At 34.8% G+C, this 27,167-nt stretch overlaps 1 protein-coding gene and 1 pseudogene across 6 annotated transcripts in view; one reads left to right on the top strand and one right to left on the bottom strand.

Moving 5' to 3' along the window:
- Positions 1 to 26,885, bottom strand: part of UBR3 (ubiquitin protein ligase E3 component n-recognin 3) — a 185,234-nt gene extending 158,349 nt beyond the window's left edge. For 5 of the 6 annotated variants that reach the window (XM_031451613.2, XM_031451615.2, XM_031451616.2 and 2 more), the window contains exons 1-2: positions 26,311 to 26,884; positions 1,355 to 1,494 (exon numbers count right to left, since the gene is read on the bottom strand). In XM_031451613.2, the coding sequence (XP_031307473.1) occupies positions 1,355 to 1,494; positions 26,311 to 26,864 (694 nt within the window). In that variant the 5' untranslated portion in view covers positions 26,865 to 26,884. Of the gene's footprint in view, positions 1 to 1,354; positions 1,495 to 26,310 lie in introns of all 6 variants that reach the window. The other variant, XM_031451614.2, reaches the window with a different exon arrangement.
- LOC105091078 (10 kDa heat shock protein, mitochondrial-like) lies at positions 19,219 to 19,550 on the top strand (annotated as a pseudogene).
- Positions 26,886 to 27,167: the final 282 nt, after the last annotated feature.

Here is a 27,167-nt window from a genome sequence, read left to right as displayed (position 1 = left end):
CTAAATGTCACCAAAGGAAAATATTAATATAATATACCCTAGTGTGAACTGCTCTTTGATTAAACTAATGGTAAGCTTTAAGGATCTCATAATAAATAATTTCTACCTACTACTTTTCTAAAATAGGACACTCATAATATAATATGTAAATTCCCCAAAAGTCTGTTAACTAGTACATGAGAAATAAGATGGAAGACAAGTTCAATAACCCAGTCGATCTCCAGTTCCTTTACTCCAAAGAAAGAGTACTTTGGGATTAAGTCAAAATATTTCTTTCTATATTTGAAGACATATACTCCAAGAGGAGTAGAAATACTTGACAAAAGATAGTACATTTTGCTTGAAGTGTATAAACAAGGAAGCATATATTTGCTCACTATGCAGATAACATGGTAGTTTTAGAAACGATGAAGTTTTTTTTCAAATGTTTAGGATGGAGGATAAACAGAAGATAAAAATATGTGCCATAATTGCAAATTGGATTTAAGATTATTTATAGTATTAAATAATTTAAAACCTACAAAAGTAATAAAAATGCAGTCCCTTAAATGATAAAAACAAAAGCATCATTAGAAAGGTAAAAGATATCACAAAAAGTTAATAAATTTGTTTCATACCACTAATTGATATCTGAAATTCACAATGTCAGTCTGAGAACTTTAACAGACAATATCTAAATCCAAAATACTTAACTAAAGCATATTAATCAAGACTGTGACTAAATCTTAAATGGTAAGAAGAATAGCTTTAATTTGCATGTTTCTTTTCTCTTTCCAATACCGTCAGGATGCCTACACCAATACATTATACTAGTAATGTGAGAGTGAGCAATTTGGCAATTTGACCCTCTCACAAGTTGTTATATATGGTGGGGAATAAAAATACACAGACCTCTACAAAAGAGAGACAGAGAGACAGAGAGGGTAGGAAAGTAGGGCAAGGGAGGGAAAGAAATTGGTAAAATAGTAGTTTATCTTCTAAAAATCTAAGTTAAAGTCAAACATTTCCAGGCCTTCTTAATTCTGCTCTCTATCATAATATAATCACAAATAAAGTCACTTTAACCCCATAAAATGATTATTTCCTCATCTGCAAAAGGCCAAGTAAGTTTGATCAAGTAAGTCTGATCCCAGGAGCAGAGACTGCCAAACTATGTCTACTACAAAGTATCTATGCGATTATATAATTGATATTTAGTGTGTTTTTATTTAGTCTCTGTATTTCACAGTCATTGCATAAAAAATATTAAGTAAACAAAATGATCTCTGAAAAAATTCACCTCATTATTAATGCTAAACTTTGTTCACTGGGAACTTTAAAATTTGAGTACTAATGAAAAGTGGATTAAACATACCTGGTTCATTATAGCCTTCTCTTAAATATTGAATAAGGCAAAAAATAAATCTTGGAAGAACAAATTCAGACATCATCAGTAAGTCTTTGGGGACACAGGGAATATTTGAACTTGATTTAATTTGATGCCTTTTGCAAAACCTGTAATATGAAAGAGAAAAGAAAATTAACAGTGACATCTAATCTGCCAAGAATGTATGACTTCTATTTTCAGTATTCATAAAGAGAATGTGGGCCAATACCAAAGCCAATATATTACTCCCTTAAGACTTTTAAGGCACCAAGTTAAAAGAATATAGTTTTAATTGGTCTTTAAAAAAAAAAGGCACTGAGGAAGACTTTTTCCTAATAAAAGGCCATACTAAAGTCCAACTAGAATACAAAAAGAAAATCTCATTACAAGGTTTATATTTTTTAACTGCAATTTGTTACTTTCAAGTACTACATTACTACTTTTACCCTTTATAAGCCATTAAGTATAAATTGTTCATTTTCGAAGAATCTGCATTTTCTTCTCCTTAACTATTTCAAACTTATTGCATTAATAGATATGTGATATAAATACTTAAAGCTTATTTGAAAATTTTACATACTTAAGTATAGATATTCCTTCTAATCTTGTTTGTGCTTACTTTAAAATATGATTGGTATATGTGAGTAAAAATGAAGCAAACTATTTTATATGCAGAATCCAAATTAATTACAAATAACATATTTTGTGACCAAACACAAAATAACCACACTAAACATACAACATACTTAGAAACAAACTTGCTACGATGAGTAAAGGAATCACTTTTAGCTGAAAAACATAAAAGATCTGAATAAAGAAAAACTACAATTCCCAAATGGAAAAAGACTTTTATTATTTAAGAAAAGTCAATTCCACCAAACTCAATGCCATTATATTTAAATCCCAACAGGACTAACCACAAACCAATTCTAAAGTTCAAATGGAAGAACATATGTATTTAAAAAATCAGTAAATTTAAAAAAAAAATTTATGATAGTGACCTAGACTTTAAAACACAGTACAAAGCAAATATAATTAAAATTCTGTGATATTGTGATAACATCAACGGACCACAATGGAGTCTAGAAACAGCCTATGTAAATTTGTGAATTTAATATAATAAATGTGGCATCTCAGTCAATGTGGAGGGGTAGAAGACTTTTAATAAATTGCCATAGGACAATTGATAACATACAGGAAACAAATTTGATCCTTATTTTACACCATATACAAAATATATCCCACACAGATCAAAAATCAAATGTGAAAAAAGTTACCAGGAAGAAAATAAACTATTCCCCTAAAGTATCTCAAGGTACAGCAGTCTAAGTGGGTAAGATTTGAAAACAAGAGCTATAAAAGAAAGATAAAAATTGGCTACATAAATCAAAAGCTTCTATGCAGTAAACAAACACAAACCAGAAAAAATGTTTACAACTGATAAAACAGATAAAAGATTAATATCTATGATTTGTGAACTCTTGAAAGTGGATTAAAAAAAGAAAACAATTCAATAGAAAAATCATGAACAATTCACAAAAAAAGTGAATGACCAACAAACATGAAAAGATGCTCAAGTTCCCTAAAAATCAGAGCAATGAAGTTTGTTAAAATAAAAAAGAGTAATTAGGAAAATCACCATGTGTGATACCTACTGAAATAACTGACCTATGCAATCGAGCCATGAAAGGAAGGCTTCAGGGGAAATTTTCCACTTAGATATCAGACTGTTACATCCTACCAATCTTAGTATCACCAGAAGTGAAAAAAATTCAGATGCTGTGATGCTTGTGAAGCATACAGTACCATTTATAGTTTTTACCCAACAAGTTGAACTTGAATGACATCAAGTCTCTAGAGCTAACTTCCATTTATAAGAAACATATGAGATAAAGGAACAAGTTAAATAACACCACAACAAAAAAGCGATTAGACAAATCATGAATGTAGAACATTATACAGGACAACTGACTCAAGTTTCTGCAACCTGTCAGTGGCAGAGAGAAAAAGGAGGTAGAAGGGTTGCTCATTAAAGAGGCCTGAGAGACCCAATAACCACATATAATATGTGAACTGATTCTAACAAACCAACTTAAAGAAAAGCATTCTTTAGACAATCGGAGAAGTACAATTAAGAACTGGGTACTATTTCATTAAATAATTTTATTAGGCAAGATAATAGCATTGTGGTTATGTAAGAAAATGTTCATGGATATTTGATAATATTAAGGAATTATTTTTTTGCAGGTATGACAATGGCATTGTGGTTATCACTGAAAAGCAAAGTCTTATCTTTTAGATATCTCTATATAAATATTTACAAATGAAATGCTACAATGTATGGGACTTGCTTCAAGAGTGAAGGGAAGTAAGTGGGAGTATACCAAACCCAGCGTGAGCTGCTAACTGTTGAAACTGGGAGACTGAGAAGGGGTTTTGTTACATTACACCCATTAAGCAGAATATGGGCCAATATCAAAGCCAATAATGTACCACTCCTTTCAGATTATTAAGGCACCAAGTCAAAAGAATGTAGTTTTAATTGGTCTTTAAATAAAAAATGTTACCAAAGGAGTTTTTTCCTAATAAAAAGGCAAACTAATGGGGTTAACTCATTTCTTTTAAATATGTTTGAAATTTTCTGTACTAAAAAGCTTAAAAAAAGGTTAAAGAAAGGAATTATTCCTATTGGTTAAAGATGAGTACTGAAGAACATCAAGGAGAGCTCACGTGTTTGGGGTTTGTGTCAAAATACACCAACAAAAGAGAAAAAAAGAGGCAAATGTGGCAGAAATCTTGATAAATGTTGAGTTCAGTGTTGGGTATATGGAGGTTCAATGTTCTGTTGTCTTCTACTTTGTGTATGGTTGAAAATTTTGATAACACAAAAATGTTTTTTCATCTTGCAGATTAGGGAAGATTCACTTTAATAATTCATTGTTGTAAAGCATGCTCAGAAATTTTTGTTATCATATACATGGAAGTGTAAATAGATCCAGTTTTGTGTGACATTTTGACAATATCTGTTAAAACTTTAAGTGTTCATAACCCTAGCTTAGCATTTCTATTTCTAGGAATTTATTATATAGAAATATTCCTAAAGTTTGCAAGAATATATTTACAGAGATGTTCATTGCACCACAGTTGGCAATGCAAAAAAGTTAGAAACAACTCATGCATTCAGTAATAGAATGAAGATTAACCAAATTAAGGTAGATAATAAAACACTTTGCATTTTGTTAAAAAGAATGAGGTAGATCAATAAGTGCTGAAGTAAAACTATGTCTAAAACAAGTGAGAAAGCAATTACATATCATCTATACATTATAATCTCTTTTATAAATAAAATTTTTGGACAAAGAATAGGAAAGAAAATGTTAATATATGTAAGGAGAAAAATATTTAGAGAAATGTATACCAAATTTGGTGGAAATTAACTGAAAGTAAGATACAGCATAATTTTACTTTCTACATTAATTCTACCTATGAAGTTTGAATACTGTATAACAAACATATGTATAACTTTGTAATTAAAAGAGAAAAACATACTCCAAAAACAAACAAGCAATAAATTATGCTATTCATTTGGCTTTTGTTTCACAGTTTGAACATAAATTCATTAATTCTTAACCTTTTTGGGCTCATGGACTCCTTTCAGAATCTAATGAAAGTTATAGCTCTTTCTTAAAAATATATATATACAAACAGAAAATAAAACATTCAGAGTGTTCACACACTACTGAAGTCTATCCACCCGTAAGGCAGAGCTTCCAAATGTCAGGTCTTTAGATTACAGTGTAGAGATATGAATTTCCTCAGTTCTCAGGCAGGCAGACAGGCAGGGTCTGAGCAGCCTCCTCAGTTCCCTCTGTGTCTGATCCAAATATCATTTCCATGTTTATCACATTATGAAAAAGGTTAGGAAGTATTACACCTTAAAGTCCAAACCTTTATTAAAGGGAAATATGAATTTAAGAACGTCTTTCAGATGGGGTACACAAAATCTAAGTAAAGCAAAGAAACTTTAAAAACCCTACTGTTCTATTTTAAAAGGTTTTAATGATTAAAAATTAAAATAAAAAATAAAAGAATCTGGCCTGTGTAACAGGTTAGAAAACCAGTGGTGATCTAACATAATTTAACTCAAGTGCCTTCAAGCATAAATGTGAAGGAAAGAAAACAGATGAAAGCCAGAAGAGAAGAAAGGAAAAAAATACTGGGGCACAAAGACTAAAGAATGTAATGAAAGGCTTAACAGATGAAAAAGCAGGAAGATAGAAAGGACTGGATAAACGAGGGCACAATAAGCTCTCTTAGACACTTTCTGTGTAGGAAAGAAATGAATTCAAAAGAGCTACTTGAACAGAGTGTCACATGGCTTCAAGAAATGACATTTCAACCTGGAACTAAGTCGAAGAAACAGCAAGAATGGTCTAAGCAACCTAGGGACTGGGGTTACAGGAATTAACTATAAAATACTGTAAGACTGACAAACAAACTTGGTTTTTGTATTTTAGGCTGAGAAATAGTGTGGAACCTAAAGCATCTTACATATTACATAGGAAGTGCTCAATAAAGGCTTGGTGAAACAAAGACTTAATTCACTCATGATGAAAAAGAATATGAAAATGAATATATGTGTATTCATGTATGGCTGAAGAATTGTGCTGTACACTGGAAATTGATACAATATTGTAAACTGACTATAACTCAATTTTTTAAAAATCTGGGGGAAAAAAGGACTCAATTCAATAGCAGAACTCTAAAAAATTATTTCAAGGGCATCCAATTACAGAAAAAACAGAAACTCATTTAAAAATCCCAATTTTTCAAATACGTTTTTAAGAACCACTATATGCCTGGCACTTAGGCCTTAGGACTACAGGGGCCTTGCTCTCATGAAGCTAACTATTGTGGGGGGAGGGGAAGCAGTGCAGAGGAGAGAGAAACAAAAAATAAATACGAATAATAAGTTCTACAAAATAATATCACAGCATAATTTAAAGAATGTGTCCATTAGGCTGCTTTACATTGGGTTTGTCACAGAAGGCCTTTCTTAAAGGTGATATTTAGGCTACAGACGAATGAAATGAAGCAGCTAGGCTAAGCAGGCAAAGTTCAGTGGGTAGAGCATATTGCCAAGAGGTATGACAAAAGCAACTGCATAAACACAGGTACTCCTCAAAAGAACAGAAAGAGGGCTTTTTAGACAACTAGCATGGCTCCAAAGGAAAAAACGGCAGGAAGTAATGTGTTTACATTAGTAGTTCACAGGTCACAGATACTTTTTTCAAGGAACCCAATGATTTTGAATGATTAAGAAAGTTAAATATTCCTTAGAGAAGGAGGATGTTATGGCAATAAACAGAATGGTCAAACAGAACTACAGAAACAGTTGATAAAATGATCTCTCCAAATTTTATTTTACACCAACTTTTTAAAATTTTTCATTGAAGTATAACTGACAGAAAATTGCCCAAAACTCAAGTATGCAGCTCAATAAAGTATCACAAACTGAACACACCCATGTAAGCACCCACCAGATCAAGCAACAAAACATTACCAGCATCCCAGAAACCCTCACTGTGATTCCTTAGATATAGAATTTAAATGACTAAAAGCAGAGTTCCCATATTGTGAGAGAAAGAGAGGGGGCTGGATAGGACAGGAGGGGAGGGGATAGGACAGAAAGAAGGGAAGAAAGAAAAAGAAACAGATGATTCAGGTTGTCCATTTGCAGATTACTGAGATTTGGTTGTAGGTAGAAGGGAAAGGAGAGGCCAACTGAAATAACTCAACCACATATTTCAAAAATTAGAAAAGCATGTGAGATAAACTCCCTTAAAAATTAGCCTGCAGCACATACATTCCATTCCCAACTTAGCACAAATAACATACATATACATGATTTTGCATATAATTTAAGGTAATTCATAAAGATTCCTGGAGAGTCACACATCCCAAATTAAAAGCTCCTGAAATAATCTGTTCTCTTCACTCTACAGATAGGGAAGTATCAGAAACACTAAATGATATACCTAACTAATCAAATTAAAGACTCCTGAAGATCACAAAAGGCATATCATAAAGATATATAGTTTCCTACTAATCCATGTATTTAATATGACCCCAGTAAAAATGTCAATAAGGAATAAAATAACAACAATGAAAATAGAGCAGTTTTATCAGATATTAAAACTTATTTTACAGTTAAAATAATCAAGACAGTGTTGTATCCAGCCTTTAGGAAGCTTACATTCTAGAGAGTAGAGACAGACATAATGATAAATGCAATTAAATAAACTATAGAGTAAAAAAGGGGAGTTTCTTGCATCATTGCTCTAGATATACATTTCCACTTCTCTAATATGGATGGTTTGATTAAGATATAAATTTATCTCATGTCTAAAATTGTTAGATTACATGGATAGTTAAGAAATAAAAGGGAACATTTTAAATTCTATCTATACAAATTTAATAATATTTATTGGGGCCTAGAAAATCAAAAGTAAAATATTTATGAAGATTTTAAAAGTTCTAAATTCAACTAGAGAAGGCATTTAAGATCAGAAGATTTGAACATAAAATTAAAGATGTAAATATATTTAATTATTAAGATAGTAAATAAATTATAAATTGGATGCTTGAAGGCAGAAAGAAAACAATGTAGTAATGGTTCATGAAAAGACGTATCAATGGACAGATTAATTATTGTGAGTCCAGAAATAGACTCAAACACATGTGGAATTTAACTCAACAAAGGCAGATTTCAAATCTATGAAGGAAACATGGCTCATTCAGAGAAATGGTATTGAGATAACTGAATAACCAGCCAAGTTTGGGGAGAATCTCCTCACATCTTGTATCATGATAATAAATAAGTAAGACCCACATCAAACTTCTACAGACAAAAAATACAACATCAGAAACAAAAAATACACTTGTTAGGATAACAGATTAAACACTAGAAAGAAAAGATCAGTAATTTACTGACAAAGCAATAAAAAATTTAGCCAAAATAAAGCTCAGAGACTGAGAAAAAGAACACAGCCTCTGTGAGGTGTGGGATAATAACAAGCAATATTGCATTACACTGAAATCCCAAAAAGGGTAAAAGGGGAGACAGAACAAATATGTGAAGAATGGTTGCAATCTTTCCAAATTTGCTGAAACCATAAAATCAGATGTAAGAACTCAAAAACTTTCAAGCGTTATAAAAAAATTTTAAGCCATACCAAGTCACATCATAATCAAATTGCTGAAAACCAGTGACAGCAAGAAAATCTTCAAAGCAACCAGAAAATGATCCATTATGTACAGAGCAACCAAGATACAAAAGAGAGTAGACTTTTCATTAGAAACCACACAATCCAGAACAGATGGAGAAACATAATTAGTGTTAAAGGAAAACAAACCTGTATATCTAGAATTCTTAAATATCATTCAAAACTGATAAACAAAAACTTTTTACACAAAATCTAGAAGAATCCATTGTTATCACACTTGTATTATAAAAAATATTTAAGTAAGTTTTACAAGCAGACATATGATAAGCCCACATTTCAAGAAACTGACCTTCCTATTAACAGCCATGTGAGTGACCCATCTTGGAAGTGGATCCTGTCATCCCAATAAGCCTTCAGAATACTGTAACCTTAGCCAAGATCTTGACCACAACCTCATGAGAGACTCTGCCATAACCACTCACCTAAGGCACTTCAGAATCTTTGGGACACAAAAAGTAATAAGATAATAAATGTTTGTCATTTTAAGCTACTCAGTTTGGGAGTGATTTGTTACACAGCAGCAGGTAACTACTAAAAATACTATCAACCAACTAGACCTAATTGGCAATAATAGAACACTACATCCTAAAACAGCTGAACACTCATTCCACTGATCATAAAACATGTCTCAATAAATTTCTTGTATGATTTTTAAGAAGAAAAGAGATATTATTAACTTACAAAATTATATAATCAACTTAAATATACAGATAATATTTTCAAATAATCATTTATACATTTGTGTACATATATCAACATATACATTGACTATGTCGCATAGGACTAACACAAGACACATCTTTCTAATGTATATACCCACTCCCCAACCCACTCTCATTATGAACTGAATTGAGTTCATTCATATATTCAATCACACACTGAAGTCCTAACTCCCAGTGATGTGACTGTATTTAGAAACAGGGCCTTTGAAGAGGCAATTAAAGTTACATAAGGTCACAGGGTGGGGCCCTAGTCCAATAGAACTGGCGTCCTTACACAAGAAAGACACCAGAGATACACGCACACAGAAGGAAGACCATGTGAAGACACAGAGAGAAAGTAACCATCTGAAGACCAAGGAGAGAGGCCTCAGGAGAAGCCAAACCTGCTAGCATCTTGATCCAGCCTCCAGAAATAAATTTCTGTTGTTTAAGCCCACCAGTCTGTGGTACTATGTTATAGCAGCAATCAGACTACTACACTCCCTCAGTAAGACATGTTTGCCTAAACAAACAATGAAGCCAGCCTCATGGCCAGCACTGAAATTAGTGACCAGAGACTGATGGCAATCCTAACAAGAAGAAAATATCAAAAAAGGATATATGGATCTTATCAATTTTGTGGGAGTGAAGCATTTTAAACTGACATTACACAAAGCATGTTCTCAGACCACAAAGGAATTAAAATAGGATGCAGTAACAGACATTTATAAAAAATTCCCCAAAATTTGGAAATTAAATTACACACCTATAAATAATACAAGGACCAAAAAATAAATAAAATTACTTGGGACAACTTTTTTGTACCTATTACATTTGAAAAGGCCAAAAGTTTGATGACATACTGTCCTGGCCAGATAGTAAAGTGATGGATATTCTCACTGTACTCCTGAAGAGAGTTTAAATTAACAAACCAACTATGAGGACTATCAAAAGTATAAATGCACATCCATTTGACTCAATTCATGGGAGATTAAAGTCAGGATTGCCTAATAGAATCTGGAACTCTTTTCCACCATACCTATGAAGATATTTTCTCAAACCACAGTCAAAGAAAGAATTTTCATATAGTGTCCAGATAAAAGAGATAAGCTAGAAGATGTTGGCTAGCCAAAATATAAAAAAAATATTATAACTCCCTTGGCTTTCAATGGTTTGAGGAATCAACCAAAGAGAATATCAAAACCAGGGCTAATTCAAAAAATCGGACCCAGTGGGAAACATCGACTGGCACCTGGCCAGGGAGCACAGGCTGTCTCCCTGCCCAACCATAGGTAATTATGGAGCCCAGGCAGTGGTTCCATGTGAGCATGGAACCATGTCAGCAGCTCCACCTACCTAGAGAGCCCAATCAGCAGATTCATCTGACCACAGAACCTAGCCAGCGGGCCCCTTCCAACCTCAAAGCATTAGCAGTGGCCCTACTTCACTAGACACCCTGAAAGCAAATGCTGCCTGCCAATGTACACTACCAGCTGGCCCATCCAGAATCCCAAGCTGGGCTGACTGAAGGTCTTTCCCTGCCAAAGTGAACCTGAGGAGACCACTTCCTCAAATGCACAGATGCCAACACAAGGAGAGAAGGATTACAAAGAAATCAAGTAAGCCTGACACCACTGAAGGAAATTAAATAACTGATCCTGAAGAAATGGAGATCTATGAAATGGATAACAAGGAATACAAAATGATACTCATAAAGAAGTTTTGTCAACTATGAAAACATGAACAAACAGGGGGCTAGGTGGAGGGCATAGCTCCACGGTAGAGCACATGCTTATTTAGCACGCACAAGGTCCTGGGTTCAATTCCCAGTGCCTTCATCTAAAAAGAAAAAAAAAAAAAACCCACAAACAATTAAGTGAAAATAGGGGGAAAATACATGAATAAAATGAGTTCAAAAAGATATAGAAACCATTTTCAAAAATAAACAAAAATTCTAGAGCTGAAGAATACAATGACTGAACTGAAAATTTCAACACAAAACTGCAATAGCAGACTTCAAGCAGAATAAAGAATGTGTGAATTCAAAGACAAGTCATTAGAAATTATCCAGTCAGAATAGCAAAAAGAAAAAGAAATGAGAATGAGTGAAGAAAGCCTACAGGACTTATGGGACAACAGTCAAAAAAACAATGTACACATTATGAAAATCAAAAAAGGAGAAGAGACACAACATTGTAAAAATGACTATAACTCAATAAAAAAAAGTTTAAAAAAAAGAAAAAAAAAGAAGAAGAGAGAGAAGGGGGCTAAAAGTCTACTTAAAGATATAATGGCTGAAAACTTCTGAAATTGGGGAAATAAATGAACATCCAGATTCATGAGGCCCTAAAGTTCCTAAATAGGTTGAGCCCCAAAAGGGCTACACTGAGACACACTATGACTAAGTTATCAGAAGTCAAAGACAAACAGAGAAATTTGAAAGCTGCAAGAGAAAAGTGAATCATCACACAAGAGAGCCCCCGTAAGTCTACAGGTGGATTTCTCAACAGAAATCTCACAATACAGGAGAAAGTGGGATGATATATTCAAAATATTGAGAGAATAAACTGCCCACCTAGAATACTATGCCCAGCAATGGTGCTCTTCAGAAATGTCCTACTCAGAACTTCAGCTGCAGCATTAGCTGACAGGAGTAAAAAGTGTTCTGATTGGATTGCCTTCGCCTTCAACTGTGATCTGTATTTTCAATGTGTTCCTGTAAGATTTTCCTGTCATGTCTCAAAAGTAAAGGCTTTAAAGAAAGTAAAAAAAAAAAAAAAAAAAAAAAAAAAAAATACGGGGGTGAGGCAGCCAGAAAACAATTTAAAAACTGGCAATAGTAAGTCCTTACCTATCAAAAAATACTCTAAATGTAAGTAAATTAAATTCTCCAAATCATAAGGCATAGGCTAAAGTGGGGAGAGGGAAGGAAGAAGAGGAGGAGAAGGGGAAGGAGAAAGGAGAGGGGAGGGGGAAGGAGAAGGAGAAAATGAAGAGGGAAGGAAAGGTGAAGGGAGAAGAAAAGGAGGAAGAGAAAGATGGGGGGAAAAAGACAACAAAGAAGACAAAGACGAAAACAAAAAAGATCCAACAATATGCTGCCTTAAAGAGGCTCACTTTAGTTTTATGGACTCCTATAGGCTGAAAGTGAAGGGACGGAAAAAGATTTCAAGCAAATTGTAACCTAAAGAGAGCAAGAGTGGCTGTACTTATATCAGACAAAAGAAACTTTAAGTCAAAAATAGTGAAAAGAGACAAAGAACAAATTACATAATGACAAAGGGATCAATTCATCAAGAGGATATAACAATTGTAAATAATTATGCACAATACCCCCCCATCAGAGCACTTAAATATATAAAACAAACACTAACAGAACTGAAAGGAGAAATAAACAAATACAATAGTAGGGGACTACAATACTCCACTCTCAACAACAGATAGATCCCTACAGGAAATTAACAAGGAAACAGCAGATCTGAACAACACCAAATAAACCTAAGAGACACATGCAAAACAGTCCATCCAACAGCAGCAGAATACATATGCTTCTCAAGAATGAAACGGAACATTCTCCAGGAAAGATCATATGTTAGGCCAAAATACAAGTTATAACAAATTCAAAAAGACTGAAATTATATCAAGTATCTTTTTCTAAACACATTGGTATGAAACTAAAAACCAATTAAGAGGAGGAAGACTAGGTTACTCACAAATATGTGAAAATTAATACATTCGTAAACAACCAAAACAAATCAAAAGGAAAAAAAATTTTAATCTTGAAGCAAATGTAAAAGTAAACAAAACAAAACAAACCTACAGGCTGAAGAGAAAGATGCTCTAAAAGGAAATTTATAGCTATAAATGTCTACTTTAAGAAAAAAGAAAGATCTCAAATAAACAATCCGACATCTTATAGAACTAGAAAAAGAACTAAGCCCAAAGTTAACAAAAGGAAGAAAAAAAAACACAGCAAAAATAAATGAAGCAGAGAATGGAAAAACAACAGAAAAGATCAACAAAACTATGAAGTTTTTTTTTTAATAAACAAAAATGACAAGTCTTTAGCTGGACAAGAAGAAAAAGATGACTCAAATTAATAAAACTGTTAATGAAATAGGAAAAATTACAACTGCTACTACAGAAATATAAAGAATTATAAGAGATTACTATGAACAACTGTAGGTAAACAAGTTGGACAACCTACAAGAAATGAATAAATTCCCAGAAACGTACAATCTATGAAGAATGAATCAATGATGAAATAGAAAATCTGAACAGACCAATAATAAGAGATTGAATCAGTAATCAAGTATTTCCCAAGATACTTGATATAGCACAGGAAACTACATTCAGTATCTTGCAATAACATATAATGGAAAATAACCTGAAATTTGCATGTCAATGCTTTTCCAACACAGCCCAAGATAAACTAAAAAGCACTAGATTAATTCCCTCATCCAAAATAACCACACACACACACACACACATACACACACACACAAACCCAGATAAAATTATGAATCAAAGGTTTTCAAGACATTGGACATCAGGCACTCATGGACAAGGACATCTAACAGATAGGAAGCAAATGAAGTGAACCCTATAAGTGTCACAGCTTTCTGCCTTGAGAGTTTCAAGGCCACAATACAAGGAAAGAGAATCAATGAAGCCAGGCCAACTTTCTGAGTTGAGGGAAGAGACAGAACTGAGAGTCCAGGAAAATAAACGCAGCTAAAGTTCATAGAACAGAGTTCCAAAGAGAAAAGAATTCCACAGAAAAATAATTCCAGAATCTATATAGGGTACCCTGAGTATTCATCGGAGTACAGATCAGCACATAAGAATGAAGAAACTATCCAAGGCCAGGCCAAGAAAAAAAAAAATGACAAAATTAGAATACAATACATATTCGCATAAAAGACCAAGAATGCTGACACATATAAGACCAAGAATGCTGTTCCATCAGCCAGCCTGGACAAACTCATATTTCATGAGACATTAGGTACCTTCCCTTCATAGTGGGGTAGGTCTTTGATCTTTGATCTCCTTTAGTAATGGGAAATAATTAGCCCTAGACTGAGCAATTCTCCTCACCCATTTAACAAATCATGAAGTATGACCTGAAAGAATCAAACTATTTCCAAAAAACTACCTATATGTCAAAATGAAGTTCAAAAATATTCAGAAATAGAAAAAATATCAAGCACCCAAAAAGGTAAAATTAAGTGTCAGGCATCCAATGTATGGAATATAAAGAAGCAGGAGAAAATAATCTATAATGAGGAGAACAATCAATCAAAAGTCATCTTGAATTAACACAGATGTTAAATTAGCAGAAATAAATATTAAAAGACATTATAACAATATTCCATATGTTTGAAAGTTAGGTAGAAATATGGAAGATATTAAAAAATTGAATTTCTAGGCATTAAACTACAATATCTGATATAAAAAATAAAATGGGTTGGATTAACAGACTAGACAGGGCAGAAGAAAAGATTAGTGATCCTGAAGATACAGAAACAGAAACCAGCAAAAATAAAAGACAATGAGAAAAAAAAAAAAAAAAGAGAAAAAGTAGTGAGTTAAGCTTCAAGCAGCCTCACATGCATATAACTAGAGTCCCCAAAACTAGGAGAAGGTAAAAAAAATATGAAGAAATAATGTTCAAATGTTTTCCAAATTTGATTAACATTATAAACCAAAGGTCAAAGAAGCTCAACAAACCCAAGCACAAAAAACATGGGAGAAAAAAAAAACTACACTGAGGCACATCAAAGTCAAATTGTTCAAAAGCATAATCAAATTGCCAAAAAAAAAAAAAAGGAGAAAATCTAAAAGGCAGTCACACAAAAAGACAGGTTAGGTACAGAAGAAGAAAGGAAAGGAAGATGGCAGATTTCCCCTTGGAAACAATGCAAGTAAGAAGACACTAGCATATCTTTAAAGTTCTAGAATCCTTAACCCAGAGAAATTATCTTTCAAAAACGAAGGCAAAAAAAAAAAAAAAAAAAAAGTAAAGACATTTTCAGACATACCCCCCCCCAAAAAATCCATCGCTAGCAAACCTGTACTATAAGATATATTATAGGAAGTCATTGGGCATAAGGCAAATGATACCAAGTGGAAACATGGACCTACACAAACGTACAAAGAAAACTGGAAATTGTAACTAGATGGGTAAGATTTTTTAAATTATTATTTAAATCACGTTTAGAAATTATTGATGTTTAAATAAAAATAACAACAATATGTCCATGGGTTTATGATATATGTGAAAATAAAACATATAATACCAATAGGATAAAAGCTGAAAGAGAAAAACAGAAACAAACTATTATAAAATTCTTATACTATACATAAAGTAGTATAATATAACTGAAGATAAGACTGTGCTAAGTTAAAGATATACCCTGTAAGCCATAAAACAATCAATAAAATAACATGGTAATAACAAGCTAATAAACCAAAAAAAGGAATGAACTATTGACACATAAAAACATTAATGAATCTCAAAATAATTATGCTGAGTGAAAGCAGAGAAAAAATATATACATACACGCACACACACACACTATGATTCCATTTATATAAAGTTCTAGAAATACAAATTATAGCAACAGAATGTAGATCAGTGGCCGCTGGGGAAAGGGGCACAAAAAAAGGCAAAAGACAGGGATTACAAAAGGCACAAGGACATTTTGGGGGGTGCTTGCTATGGTTACCATCTTGATTGTGATAACAGTTTTACAAGCGCATATATATATGAAAACTTAATGTACTTTGAATGTGTGTAACTTCTTGTAAATCAATTATGTCTCAATAAAAGTATTCCAAAAAAAATGCCCTGAAAATCATAAGCAATTCCCTTGATCAAGCATTCAAATCCAATGGATAAAAGGTTTTGCTTCTTACAGTTCTGTCTACAAGAGCACCAGTATAAAGGAATATTAATATAGCGTGCCAATATGTTTCATAGTCCTGGGCAATCATCATATAAAATTGGAATAATATCACTCTATTTATGTGTGTAGTGTCTCATTTAGTTAAAAAAAATTGAAGTAAGCAGTCAAATACCATCCCCATTTTACATGTGAGAAAAACTACAGCCTAGGAAAATTAAGTGATTTACCCAAGAACAAAAAGACAACAAATGTTGGGAAGGGCAACCAAAACATGGCCTTATACACAGATATGTTCTCACAAATTCTAAACTGAAAATTAGCAAAACCAATTTCAAAGGACCCCTGTCAAAAAATGGGTGTTCTCTAGAGATGACTCATAAGCTAACTGGAGTTTTCTGATAATGAAAATATCATAGTGAATAAATCAGAATTATAACAATATATCCTTAAAAACCAGTATTCTAGGAAATTATTTGCATTATTACAGGTTAGATTTCCAAAGAATATATTCCATTAGATTTACCCCACCTCTTCCAATAGAATTATAGGCAGTGCTGTCTCTACCTGAGCAGCGGACAAGGCTTAAAATTCCCTTAAGAAGTCAATATCCCAAATCTAGGCTTCATGCAAGTTTGGGATTAAAACTTACATTACTTGTGTGGTTTTGGAACTCCCCAAACTAAAAATCAATTTTTAAGATTGGCACTGGGTCAAAGATGTTTGTGATGGCTTAGAAAACAAATCCCAATCTCCTTCTAGATCAAACCCAAATTCTCTGTAAAGTTTTCCTTAAAGATTTTTCTAGAAATGAAATATACATTCACTCAAATTTAAAACCTAATAGACGAGCTAGACAGCAGATTAGACAGAACTGAAGAAGGAATTATCTAGAAGACACATCTGAGGAAATCACCCCCCAATTCAGGAAAAAAAAGAAAAAGATACATGGATAGAAAATGAGTAAGCTCTATTTACAAGACAGAATGAGAAGATCCAACAAATATCCACAACAGAAAATAAAGAATGGGAGAGACTTGAAATTCAAAGGAGCAATGGCTGAGAATTTCCAGAAGTGATGAGACACACAAATCCTCACCTAGAACCAACCCAACAAATAAAGCCACACCTAGACACATCACAGTGAAACTACAGATCACCAAAAAGCAAATCTTAAAAGCAACCAATTAGTAAAGGTAGACTACTTACCAAAGAATAATTAGATCAAACATGACTTCTCAAGAATGAAGACCAGAAGACAATGCAAAAATTCCTTCAAAGTGTAAGGTAAATAAACCTAATTACCTCCCCTCCCCCCAAAAAAGTGTAAGGGAAACAAATGTCAACCAAAAATTCTCAACCCAGTTAAAAGTGAAGGTGAAAATCACTCTAGTACCTGACTAAATCATGTTCCTTTATGCCTGTGAAACTTTGTATTTTCTGTTCCTTCAATCCAAAGTATCCTCCTTCAACTCCCAGTATCCTTCCAGATCAAAATCAAATTCTTTGTAAAGTTTTCTGTATCTTTCACTAGAATGCAGTATCAACAGAAGGCATTGGAGCTAAGAACACAGGATTGGGATATGGACAGAAACGGGTGTGAATAACAGCTGTGTGACTGGTCATGTTGCTTCCCTGAAACTGTATTGTACTTATGCAGATGATAACATCAACCCCTAAGGCTTGTCGAGAATGTTAAATTAGATATATGTAAATTCCTGACATACAACAGGACTCATTAATAAGAAAAAGTACAGATTAGCTATTAGAAGAGACTTCAGAAGATTGTTTGATCAATATAAAAAAATAGCATTTGAAAATTTTTATAATATAAAATACTGGGAAAAAGCAATAAACAAGGAATTAGAAAAATAATTTTTAAAATGATACCATTTATAGTAGAAACAAAAATAAGGTATCTGGGAACAAATCTTAAAAAGATAAACAATTTACAGAGGAAGTTACTTTAGTGAAATAAAAAATAATTTACACTACTCTCAGGGATAGCAGACTTATTAATATAAAGATGATGACATATGTGTTATACTGAAAGTATCTCACTGCATGATTAAACCACAGTTTAATCTCTTTGTTTCTAATTTTTTTCCTATTTCAAACAGTATTATAGTGAATACCCTTATCGAGCTCCTTCTGCAATGTCCTCAATTTTAATGTGATTCTAATAAATATCTAATAGGAGTTTTCCACAGAACTTGACAAGCTAACCCTGAAATTCAAATGAAAAAGCAAGGGACCATGTATAGCCAAGATTCTTTTGAAGAATAATAGTAAAGGAAATCCTGTCATATTAAGATTTATTCTAATGTTATAATAATGAAAATAGTATGATATTGTTGCATACCAATACCTCAGAGAATATAGCGTATACACAGGAAATTAATAAATGGCACTGTAGATCAATGGAAGGAAAAAATGACTTTAATAAATGGTGCCAGAACAACTGGATCCTCATATTTAAAAAGATAAAATTTTTTAAAATAATAATAATAAATAAAAAGATAAAATTAGATCTCAATCTCACATTATACATAAAAATAAATGGACTAAAAACCAAAATATGAAATCAAGAACTTTAAATCTTTTAGGAAAAAACTAATAAGCATTTTTAAACCAAATTAGAGAGGATTGTTTTAAAAAGACACATATAATGCAAACTATAACAGAAAAACTATATTTTCATTTAAAGCCTTTTACAACACTATTAGGTATTTATTACAAGTGAGAAGACACATACCAAAAAATGAAATTAGGAATCCATATAATCAAAGATCAGTATCTAGCATATATAGTATGAAAACTCAGTAAGATAAAACAAAAAACTCAGCAGAAAATAGGCAAAAAAAATATGAGCCAGCAGTTCATAAAAGAAACCAAATGGGGGACGTTTCTCCTTGCGGCAGCGGCGGGAGGTGAGAGTACGAGCTGCGGAGACCGGAGTCATGGCAGGATAGGCATTTAGAAAGTTTCTCCCCATCTTTGACCATGTGTTAGTTGAAAGGAGTGCAGCCAAAACTGTAACCAAAGAAGGCATTATGCTTCCAGAAAAATCTCAAAGAAAAGTATTGCAAGCAACAGTAGTAGCTGTTGGATTGGGCTCTAAAGGAAAGGGTGGAGAGATTCAACCAGTTAGTGAGAAAGTTGGAGATAAAGTACTTCTCCCAGAATATGGAGGCACCAAAGTAGTTCTAGATGACAAGGATTATTTCTTATTTAGAGATGGTGACATTCTCGGAAAATATGTAGACTGAAATGTCACTATTGAAATGGCATCATTTGCCGTCAAATGCCCATTCCACTGAAGTTCTGAAATCTTTTCATCATGTAAATAATTTCTATGTCTCTCTTTTACAATAAACTAATGATATCCAAACTAAAAAAAAAAACTAAAAAGAAACCAAATGGCTTAAAAACATATGAAAATATGTTCAATTCTATGACAGTCAGGAAAACACAAAATTTTTAAATAAATTTATATCCAACAAATTGGCAAAAAATCAGATATATTATATATAATGTATATATAATACACATATATTATATACATATATATGTGTGTATATATCTCTCCAAGTTTTGATAAGTAGGAAAAACAGAAACTCAAATTCCTGCTGGATGTGTAATTGGGAATAAAGTGGATAAACCAATGGAAGGTAATTCTTAACTATCTAGTAATGCTGAAGAATAGCACACTCTATCACCCAGTAATTCCTCCCCTAGGAATCTATTCTAAAAAAGTCAAGTTTATCTATACAAGGAGACACATGCAAGGATGTGCCACTGCAGCCCTCTGAAAACAGTGAAAAGTGTAAAGCATCTAACTGTCTCTCAGCAATGAAACAGATAAAACTATGGTTTAATAATACTGTAGAATGTTTAATAGTAGTTAGAAATGAATGAACTAGTCTACATTAGCAACATGGTAAGTGGAAAAGGCAAGCAGCAAAAGGACTAATATAATGTGAAATGACCCATGTAAAATGTTCACACTAAAACAATTATATATATTATTTAAATGTGGTAAAAGTACATTTAAGTAAATGTATAAAAGTAAATCTAAAAGTAAAACACGCACACAGGAATTTCAGTAAAAATACTGAAGAAAACTAGAGGAATATCACCATTTTGCAACCCCTAATAAAATAATGGATCTAGACAGTGATAAGCAATAACTACTAAAATTTTTAACATGAGAGGGAATTTTATAACAAACGGATTGGGCTGACAAACCTGAACCTACTGATCAACCTAACATTTACAAAAGAAGAGACAAGGAGACATTCTGTGGCTCCTAGTACAAAAAGTTATAAAATTTTCTTGCCCCCCACCTCAAAAAAAAAACAACAAATAGAACCTAAAATTTGATCAAGACTCCAGATTCAACTACTAGTTTAAAGGGTAGAGGAATAAGTTAAATATCACAGAGATGTAATCAGTAAAACTCAGAATTCAGGTTTCTTCAACTAATACACTGCAGAGAAGGAAAAAAGAAGGGAGGGCGGAAGACTATAGATTAACAATCTTAAGAGATATGAAACCAAATACAACATTAGGACCTTGTTTGGATCATAATCCTTAAACAACACTAAGAAATCATTTATGAGACGAGTGGGAAATTCCTGACTTACTGGATATTTGAAGATATTATGAAGTAATTGTGAATATTTTAGGTGTAGTAATGGTACTATAGTTGTTCTTTTACTTGTGATAAAATATGCAACATAAAATTTATCATTTTAAGCATTTTTAACTGTACAGTTCAGTGGCATTAAGGACATTCACAATGTTGTGCAACCATCACTACCATCTATCACAAGAACATTTTTATCTTCCTAAATTGAAACTCTACCCTCTACTTCAACAATAACTTTCCATGCCCTGCCCCTACCTTCCCCCACCCCTCCACCCCTCCACCACTCCACCCCTCTACCCCTCCACCCCTCCACCCTCCCTGTCCTCCAAAACCACCAAGTCTACTTTCTGTCTCTGTGAATTAGACTCTTACAGGTACTTCACATAAATAGAATTATACAGTATTTGTCTTTTTATGTCAGGCTTATTTCACTTAGTTTAACGAATTCAAGGTTGTAGCGTGTGTCCATACTGCAGCATGTGTCTGAATTTCATTCTTTGTAAAAGCTGAATAATATTCTGTCTTATGTATATGCCACATTGTGTTTATTCATTCATCTGTCAACGGACATTTGGGTTATTTTTTTTAAGGAGTTCACATCTCTTTACAGAGATACATATTCAAAAATTTATTAATTGAATTATAAATTATATCTGATTTGCTTCAAAATACTCCAGTTTGGGATATAAGGGCAGTGGGGGAAGGGATAACAGATAAAATGAAATATCACTTTTCACTCATCAAATTAACAAAGATCAGAAAAACTGATAAACCATATATACTGGCTAAGATGTGAAGAAACATGCTTTCTTACATTATCGGTACAAGTGTAAACTACTATCTTTGGAGGGCTCTATCAAAGTTTAAAATGCACATTTCCATTACCAAAGATATTGTTAATGGGCATTTATCCTCACATATACACAAAGAAGTGTATACAAGAATACACTGCAGCAATGCTTATAATAGCCTAAGACTGGAAACAATTCACATGTCTATCAGTAGGGAACTGACTGAATAAAGTACAGTAAAATACAAAAACATGAAAATGCAGCGGAATACAATTTAACTTTAAAAAAAGAAAATGAAAGGTCTCTATGTGTACTAATAAAAGACAGTGTCCAATAAGTTTGCTAGGGGAAAAAAGCGAGGTACAGAAGAATACAACACTGTTCAAGGAGATGCTCCTGCTTCCATTTCTGGTATTGCCACACACCAAATAATCTAAAAACTTTCAACAAAATATTTAGAAATGCTGAGTAAATTATAGCTAAAATCTTTTCAATGTAGATCTGAGCTGAGAAAAGTAAGGGAAGTCTCTCACTGAGGGTGAAATGAAGGAAAGAGTGGAATGAAGGAAAGAGGAACCTTTACTTTTTACTTTATCCACCTATTTTTGTGTTACAGCCAGGAAGTATTACTGTTCAAATTAAAAAAGAAATCATTTCTGAAGTACGCCAAAAAAGGATGCTATGGATTTAATAATTCCTGCCACCTCCTGAATAACTAAAGCAATGTAATCTCAGGACAATGTTCAGGTATAATAGCCATTATTTTATTCAATTTAATTCAACATTTACTAAGTACTTACTAAGTGCAAAAGCCTTTGATTAATAACAGCAAGATGAGGTTCTTATTCTTTAAGGAGCTTAGAATCTGTGAGAATAAGCAAGGAGGCAAAAAAATCTATAATACAGAATAGGACATGAAAATGGTCATTCTCTGCATCAAAATTTGCAAACTAAATTTTTAAAATTCCAATTTCTGGTTCATGCCATCAGAACCCCAAACCAATTGGACATTATTTTAGACTTTCCATTATTTTTTTAAAAATCATCCATCCATTTGTCAACCATTTGTGACAACGATTGCACTTCTTCATTAGTGGCAAAACAATGCAGCTATACAATTATTAATACATAGTTTCTATAAGCTTTGTGATCTCTTCCTACAAATGAATTCTCAATTGTTTTCTTCTTTTGATTTGTATACTTGTTACTATCACATGTATTCTATCAATACTCCTAATCAAAAATAATTGAATCCTCCTTCTATATTTCTATAATTACAGATTTGAAAATTAAATAGTAATACAGGTTGTGATGGAGCCAAGACTCGATTCTTCCCCACCTCCAATCATACAACATCCTACCCACAACAGACTCTTGGGAAAAGGATTAAGGCACAACAAGGTTTCTTCTCTTTTACTAAGAATACAGATGCAGAGAAAAGTGGAATCCTTCCTTAAAAATTTACTGAACAGTATTTACAAACTTCTATGGCAGTCACAATAACAATCCCAAAATCAACACATCTACAATCTTTAGCAATCTAAAAGAATTTTAAGAAATATCAAAAACAGAGAAAAGTTAAATATATTCCATTCATGTGAGGGCAGTCCAGCCCATCAGGTGTCAACACTGCCATAATTTGTTGATTTCCAGTTCTAAAAATGCTTCAGAGGCAGCCCTTTAACTTGCACTGCTGGCTTACATCCCGTGTTTCTCAAGGCAAGGATCAGGTATGTAGCCTAGAAGAATTATTCTACTCAACCCAAAGGGTTGTAAAATTTTCAGAATAATCACCTGGCCACAAAAATGTTTACTGTTCACTCGTGTTCCTCATAAAATTGGGCATGGCAATTGCTGGCACGTACAGGCAAAACCTATGCATTTCAGATAGACAACAATTCTTTGAGTACTATATACCATCTCATAGACAACTGCCAGACTCGGGGAAAAATAAGAAACTACAAGATGTCAGTAAAGGCAAATGCTATGAGGTTAGGATGTGGGCTATCTATAGCCCAAATGCCCCAAACCTGCATAATTATCTTCAAAGAAACTCACTGAGATATTCTGCTCCAGAGCTGAAGCATCACAATTAGAGATCAGATATGCATCTCATTCAGATCAACCTGATCATACTACTAATGTGTTCCAAAATTCAAGAAAGAATACTATTTCCAACTTCCATGTTCCTTGGGTGTCTCCTAAATGTTAACCTAGTCTACAAGATAAAAATGTCTAAATATCAGTAAAGGATTGTTCCAATTCTTTTGAAATCCCTCTTAAATGTTTTTTAAAAGTAAGCTTTCAAAAAGAAAAAGAAACAAAGGCCCAAATAAGAATGTCATATTAAAAAAAAAAAAAAAAAAAAGACAAAACACAGTAAAGAACGAAGTACCAATAAGAATGCTACTTGTAGAGGCAAAAAGAGAAGTGTTGAGCTGTCAGACTCTGGAGCCAGCATGCCTAGTCGGCTACCTATGTAATCTTGAACAAGTTTCTTAAAACTCGGTGTCCCACTTTCCTCTTCTGTACAATGGGGATATTAACAGTAACAATCTCAGAGTTATTGATTAAATGATTAATCATGTAAAGCAGATTTTAATATTTGACCACTATTTTCCAAATAGATGAATAAAAATCCAAAATTTTAACAGCACTCTGTTGATAAGGTTGTTGGAAAACAGGGAGTCACATGCTCTGCTTACTACTAAGGGTTATGGAGGGCAAACTGGGAATCCTACTTAGAGAATTTATCCCATTGACATTCTTGCACTAGTGTGAAAAGACAGGTATACCAGTTTTTTATTTCATACTGAAACCCAAATGTCCATCAAAAGTGATGATTAAATAAAGGCAAATTCACGACATGGAACACTATGTAGCAGATTTTTTTAACAGAGTGAGTACACTGATTCACTGACACAGAAAGACCTTTTAACAAATGAAAAATGCAAGATGTACAGAATAGTGCAATATGTTACCTTTTGCATAAAAAGGAGACTGAAAAATCGAAATACATGTTCTTCCTTGTTTTTTCTTGCAGAATGAGAAACAGAAACAGTGGGAAACTAGTAACAGTGGGAAGAAACTGGGCAAATGGGAGACAGGATGGGAGGGAAACTACAAACTGTGTACCTTTCTATTTTTATTTTTTGCTTTTTTAGCTATATAAATATTATACATATTCAAATATTAACTTTTAAAGTATCTTTTGTGTCAGGCATACACTTTAAGTTCTCAGATGTTAGCTGCAATTAACTACCATTGTTGTTGCTGTCATTTAGTAGTGGCGGTATTATAGATAGTATTATTAGCAAGCTCAAAATACCTCCTTTCTGAAGCCTTTTGCTTACTCCCTCCGCAAAGAAGCCTCCTCTAACTCCCAGACTATTTAAAGATTTCATCGTTTTCTACTCTAGTGTAAGCAGCTTAAGGGATAGGTCAATGTCTTGTTCATTTTTAATATCCTAGAAGCCTTGCTTGCACCTAGTAGATACATTCTGCAGTAACAGTAACCAAGTACTCCAAAAAAAAAATAGTGACCACTTCTGAAGGGATCATACTCTATCATTAATTATAAGACCTGAAAATTGAAAAACTTGAACAACTGGATTTGCTAACATTCTTTCAGCTACTGCCTAGCCAAAATCTCCTCTTTGACTAAGTTTTTTTCTTTTCCCAGGACCTCCCCAGACATTGACATCATGTCCCAAGCCAAGATACAACATGTACCAACTCTTTAACTCACAGCAATCTCTGAAATGTCTTTTGTCCTAAATCCCAACACCCTAGTACATCACTCCTTGAAGAAAACATTTGTTGAGTGTTTCCTTTCAGCCAGACGTTCGCGTATTAGTAAGATGCCCTTTTAACTGGAGAAGACCTAATACTTGATTCCTAATTCGCTCAGTGTTTTGTCTGTTCTTCTGGCATGGAGGGTATTCTATAACTGACTGCTCAGTATCTCAATTCTAGATGTCATTCCAGCACACCAAATACTCTAGTGACAGCTCAACAGTCACTTTTCATGCAGGCCCCTCCCCTTCCCTCCTCCCTCAACCCCCATCAGCTCAAGAGCTCCTTTCCTCATACTGACATACTGACAGTTCGTAAGTCCCTTTCCACAAGCTGTCCTCCCCTGAAGTTACAAGACCACCTCCCCGACTCTCATCATTTCGCGACCCAATTCGGTCTCCAACATCATTCCTCTCCCAGCCAATCTAAATCACATCATCAGTTTCTTCCCCATAAACAGGCAGCTTTAAAGCCTTCCCCAACAAGTACACAATTGACAGCTCGACACCAGATTCCCCAAGTATCCTTTCCTCCTCTCTCCCCTCCTACCCCACGCACTGGTTCTTTTCTCGCACTCACTCACTGGCCCTGGCTTCCCGAAAATTCACAGCCTCGTTCCCTAAACATACTCTCCGCTCTCCCCTCCTCCCCATCCCCTTTCCACCGCTGACAGCTCCCCATGTGGCTGCACCCTCCCCCTCTCCTTTCCCTTGACAGCTCAGAGCCGGCTCCCGGCTCCCCCTCCCCAAGGCCTCCTCAGATCTCGGCCTGGGCCTCCCGCAGTGCCCCCCGCCTCAGGCCAGGGCTCCACTCACCCACTCTCACGCATCACGTTGCTATCCCCGCAGTCACAGGCCCCCCCGGCCTGGCTGCGGAACATGTTGAAGTCGTGTCCGGTGTGGTCACCCTGGTGGAAGCACTCGGCGCACAACGACATGCAGGGGGAGATGCCGCACGTCCGGCAGCGGTAGGCCACGAAGTTGGCTGTCCAGACCAGGCCGCAGAGCGCCGCGGGGTCGTAGGCCCGCACTGCCGCGCAGAACTCGTCGTAGCCTCCGCCGCCCGCCAGAAGGCACTTACACCACTCCAGGGCCTCCTCCTCGGCCGCCCCCGGACCGCCCCCGCCGCTGGCCGCCGCCGCCTCCTCGCCGTCCGCAGCCGCTGCCAGCGGCCGCTCGGCGCTCAGCACCCGCTCCAGCAGCGCCTGCAGCTCCTCAGCACCTGCCCGGTTATCCGGCCGGCTGAGGGCCGCCTTCAGGTGCGCGGCGGTAGCCGCCTTGTCCAGGGCCAGCCCAGGCGCTGGCACCTCGGGTTGGGGTGACTGCGACCCCCCGACGGCCGCCGCGGCCGCCGCCGCCGCCGCCGCCATGATGAGAGCTCAGAATTTGGAGAGTCCAGAGCCGGCGGCTCCTCGCGGGAGGGTGGAGGAATTGACTGCTGCGATTGCTCGGCCCGCCCAACTCTCGCGATACCCCGGAGCTGCCGCGCACCTCCGCCTGCGTCCCCGCCCCTGCACACGCCCCCTCCCGCTGCGGTGCCTGCTTCACGACCGTCTTCCCTGGGACGGCCTCCTTGTTTCTTCCCCCAACATCTTGGCTCTCAAAAGTTCAGAGCTACTGAAATAAGGGACTCGACTTTTAAAGTATATATTTAATATTGACAACATGGAAAA

Source organism: Camelus dromedarius, chromosome 4, assembly GCF_036321535.1.
Source record: "Camelus dromedarius isolate mCamDro1 chromosome 4, mCamDro1.pat, whole genome shotgun sequence".
In the NCBI taxonomy this organism is placed as follows: domain Eukaryota; kingdom Metazoa; phylum Chordata; class Mammalia; order Artiodactyla; family Camelidae; genus Camelus; species Camelus dromedarius.
The sequence above is the reverse complement of the archived record's forward strand: the minus strand, read 5'-3'. Positions and strand labels throughout refer to the sequence as shown.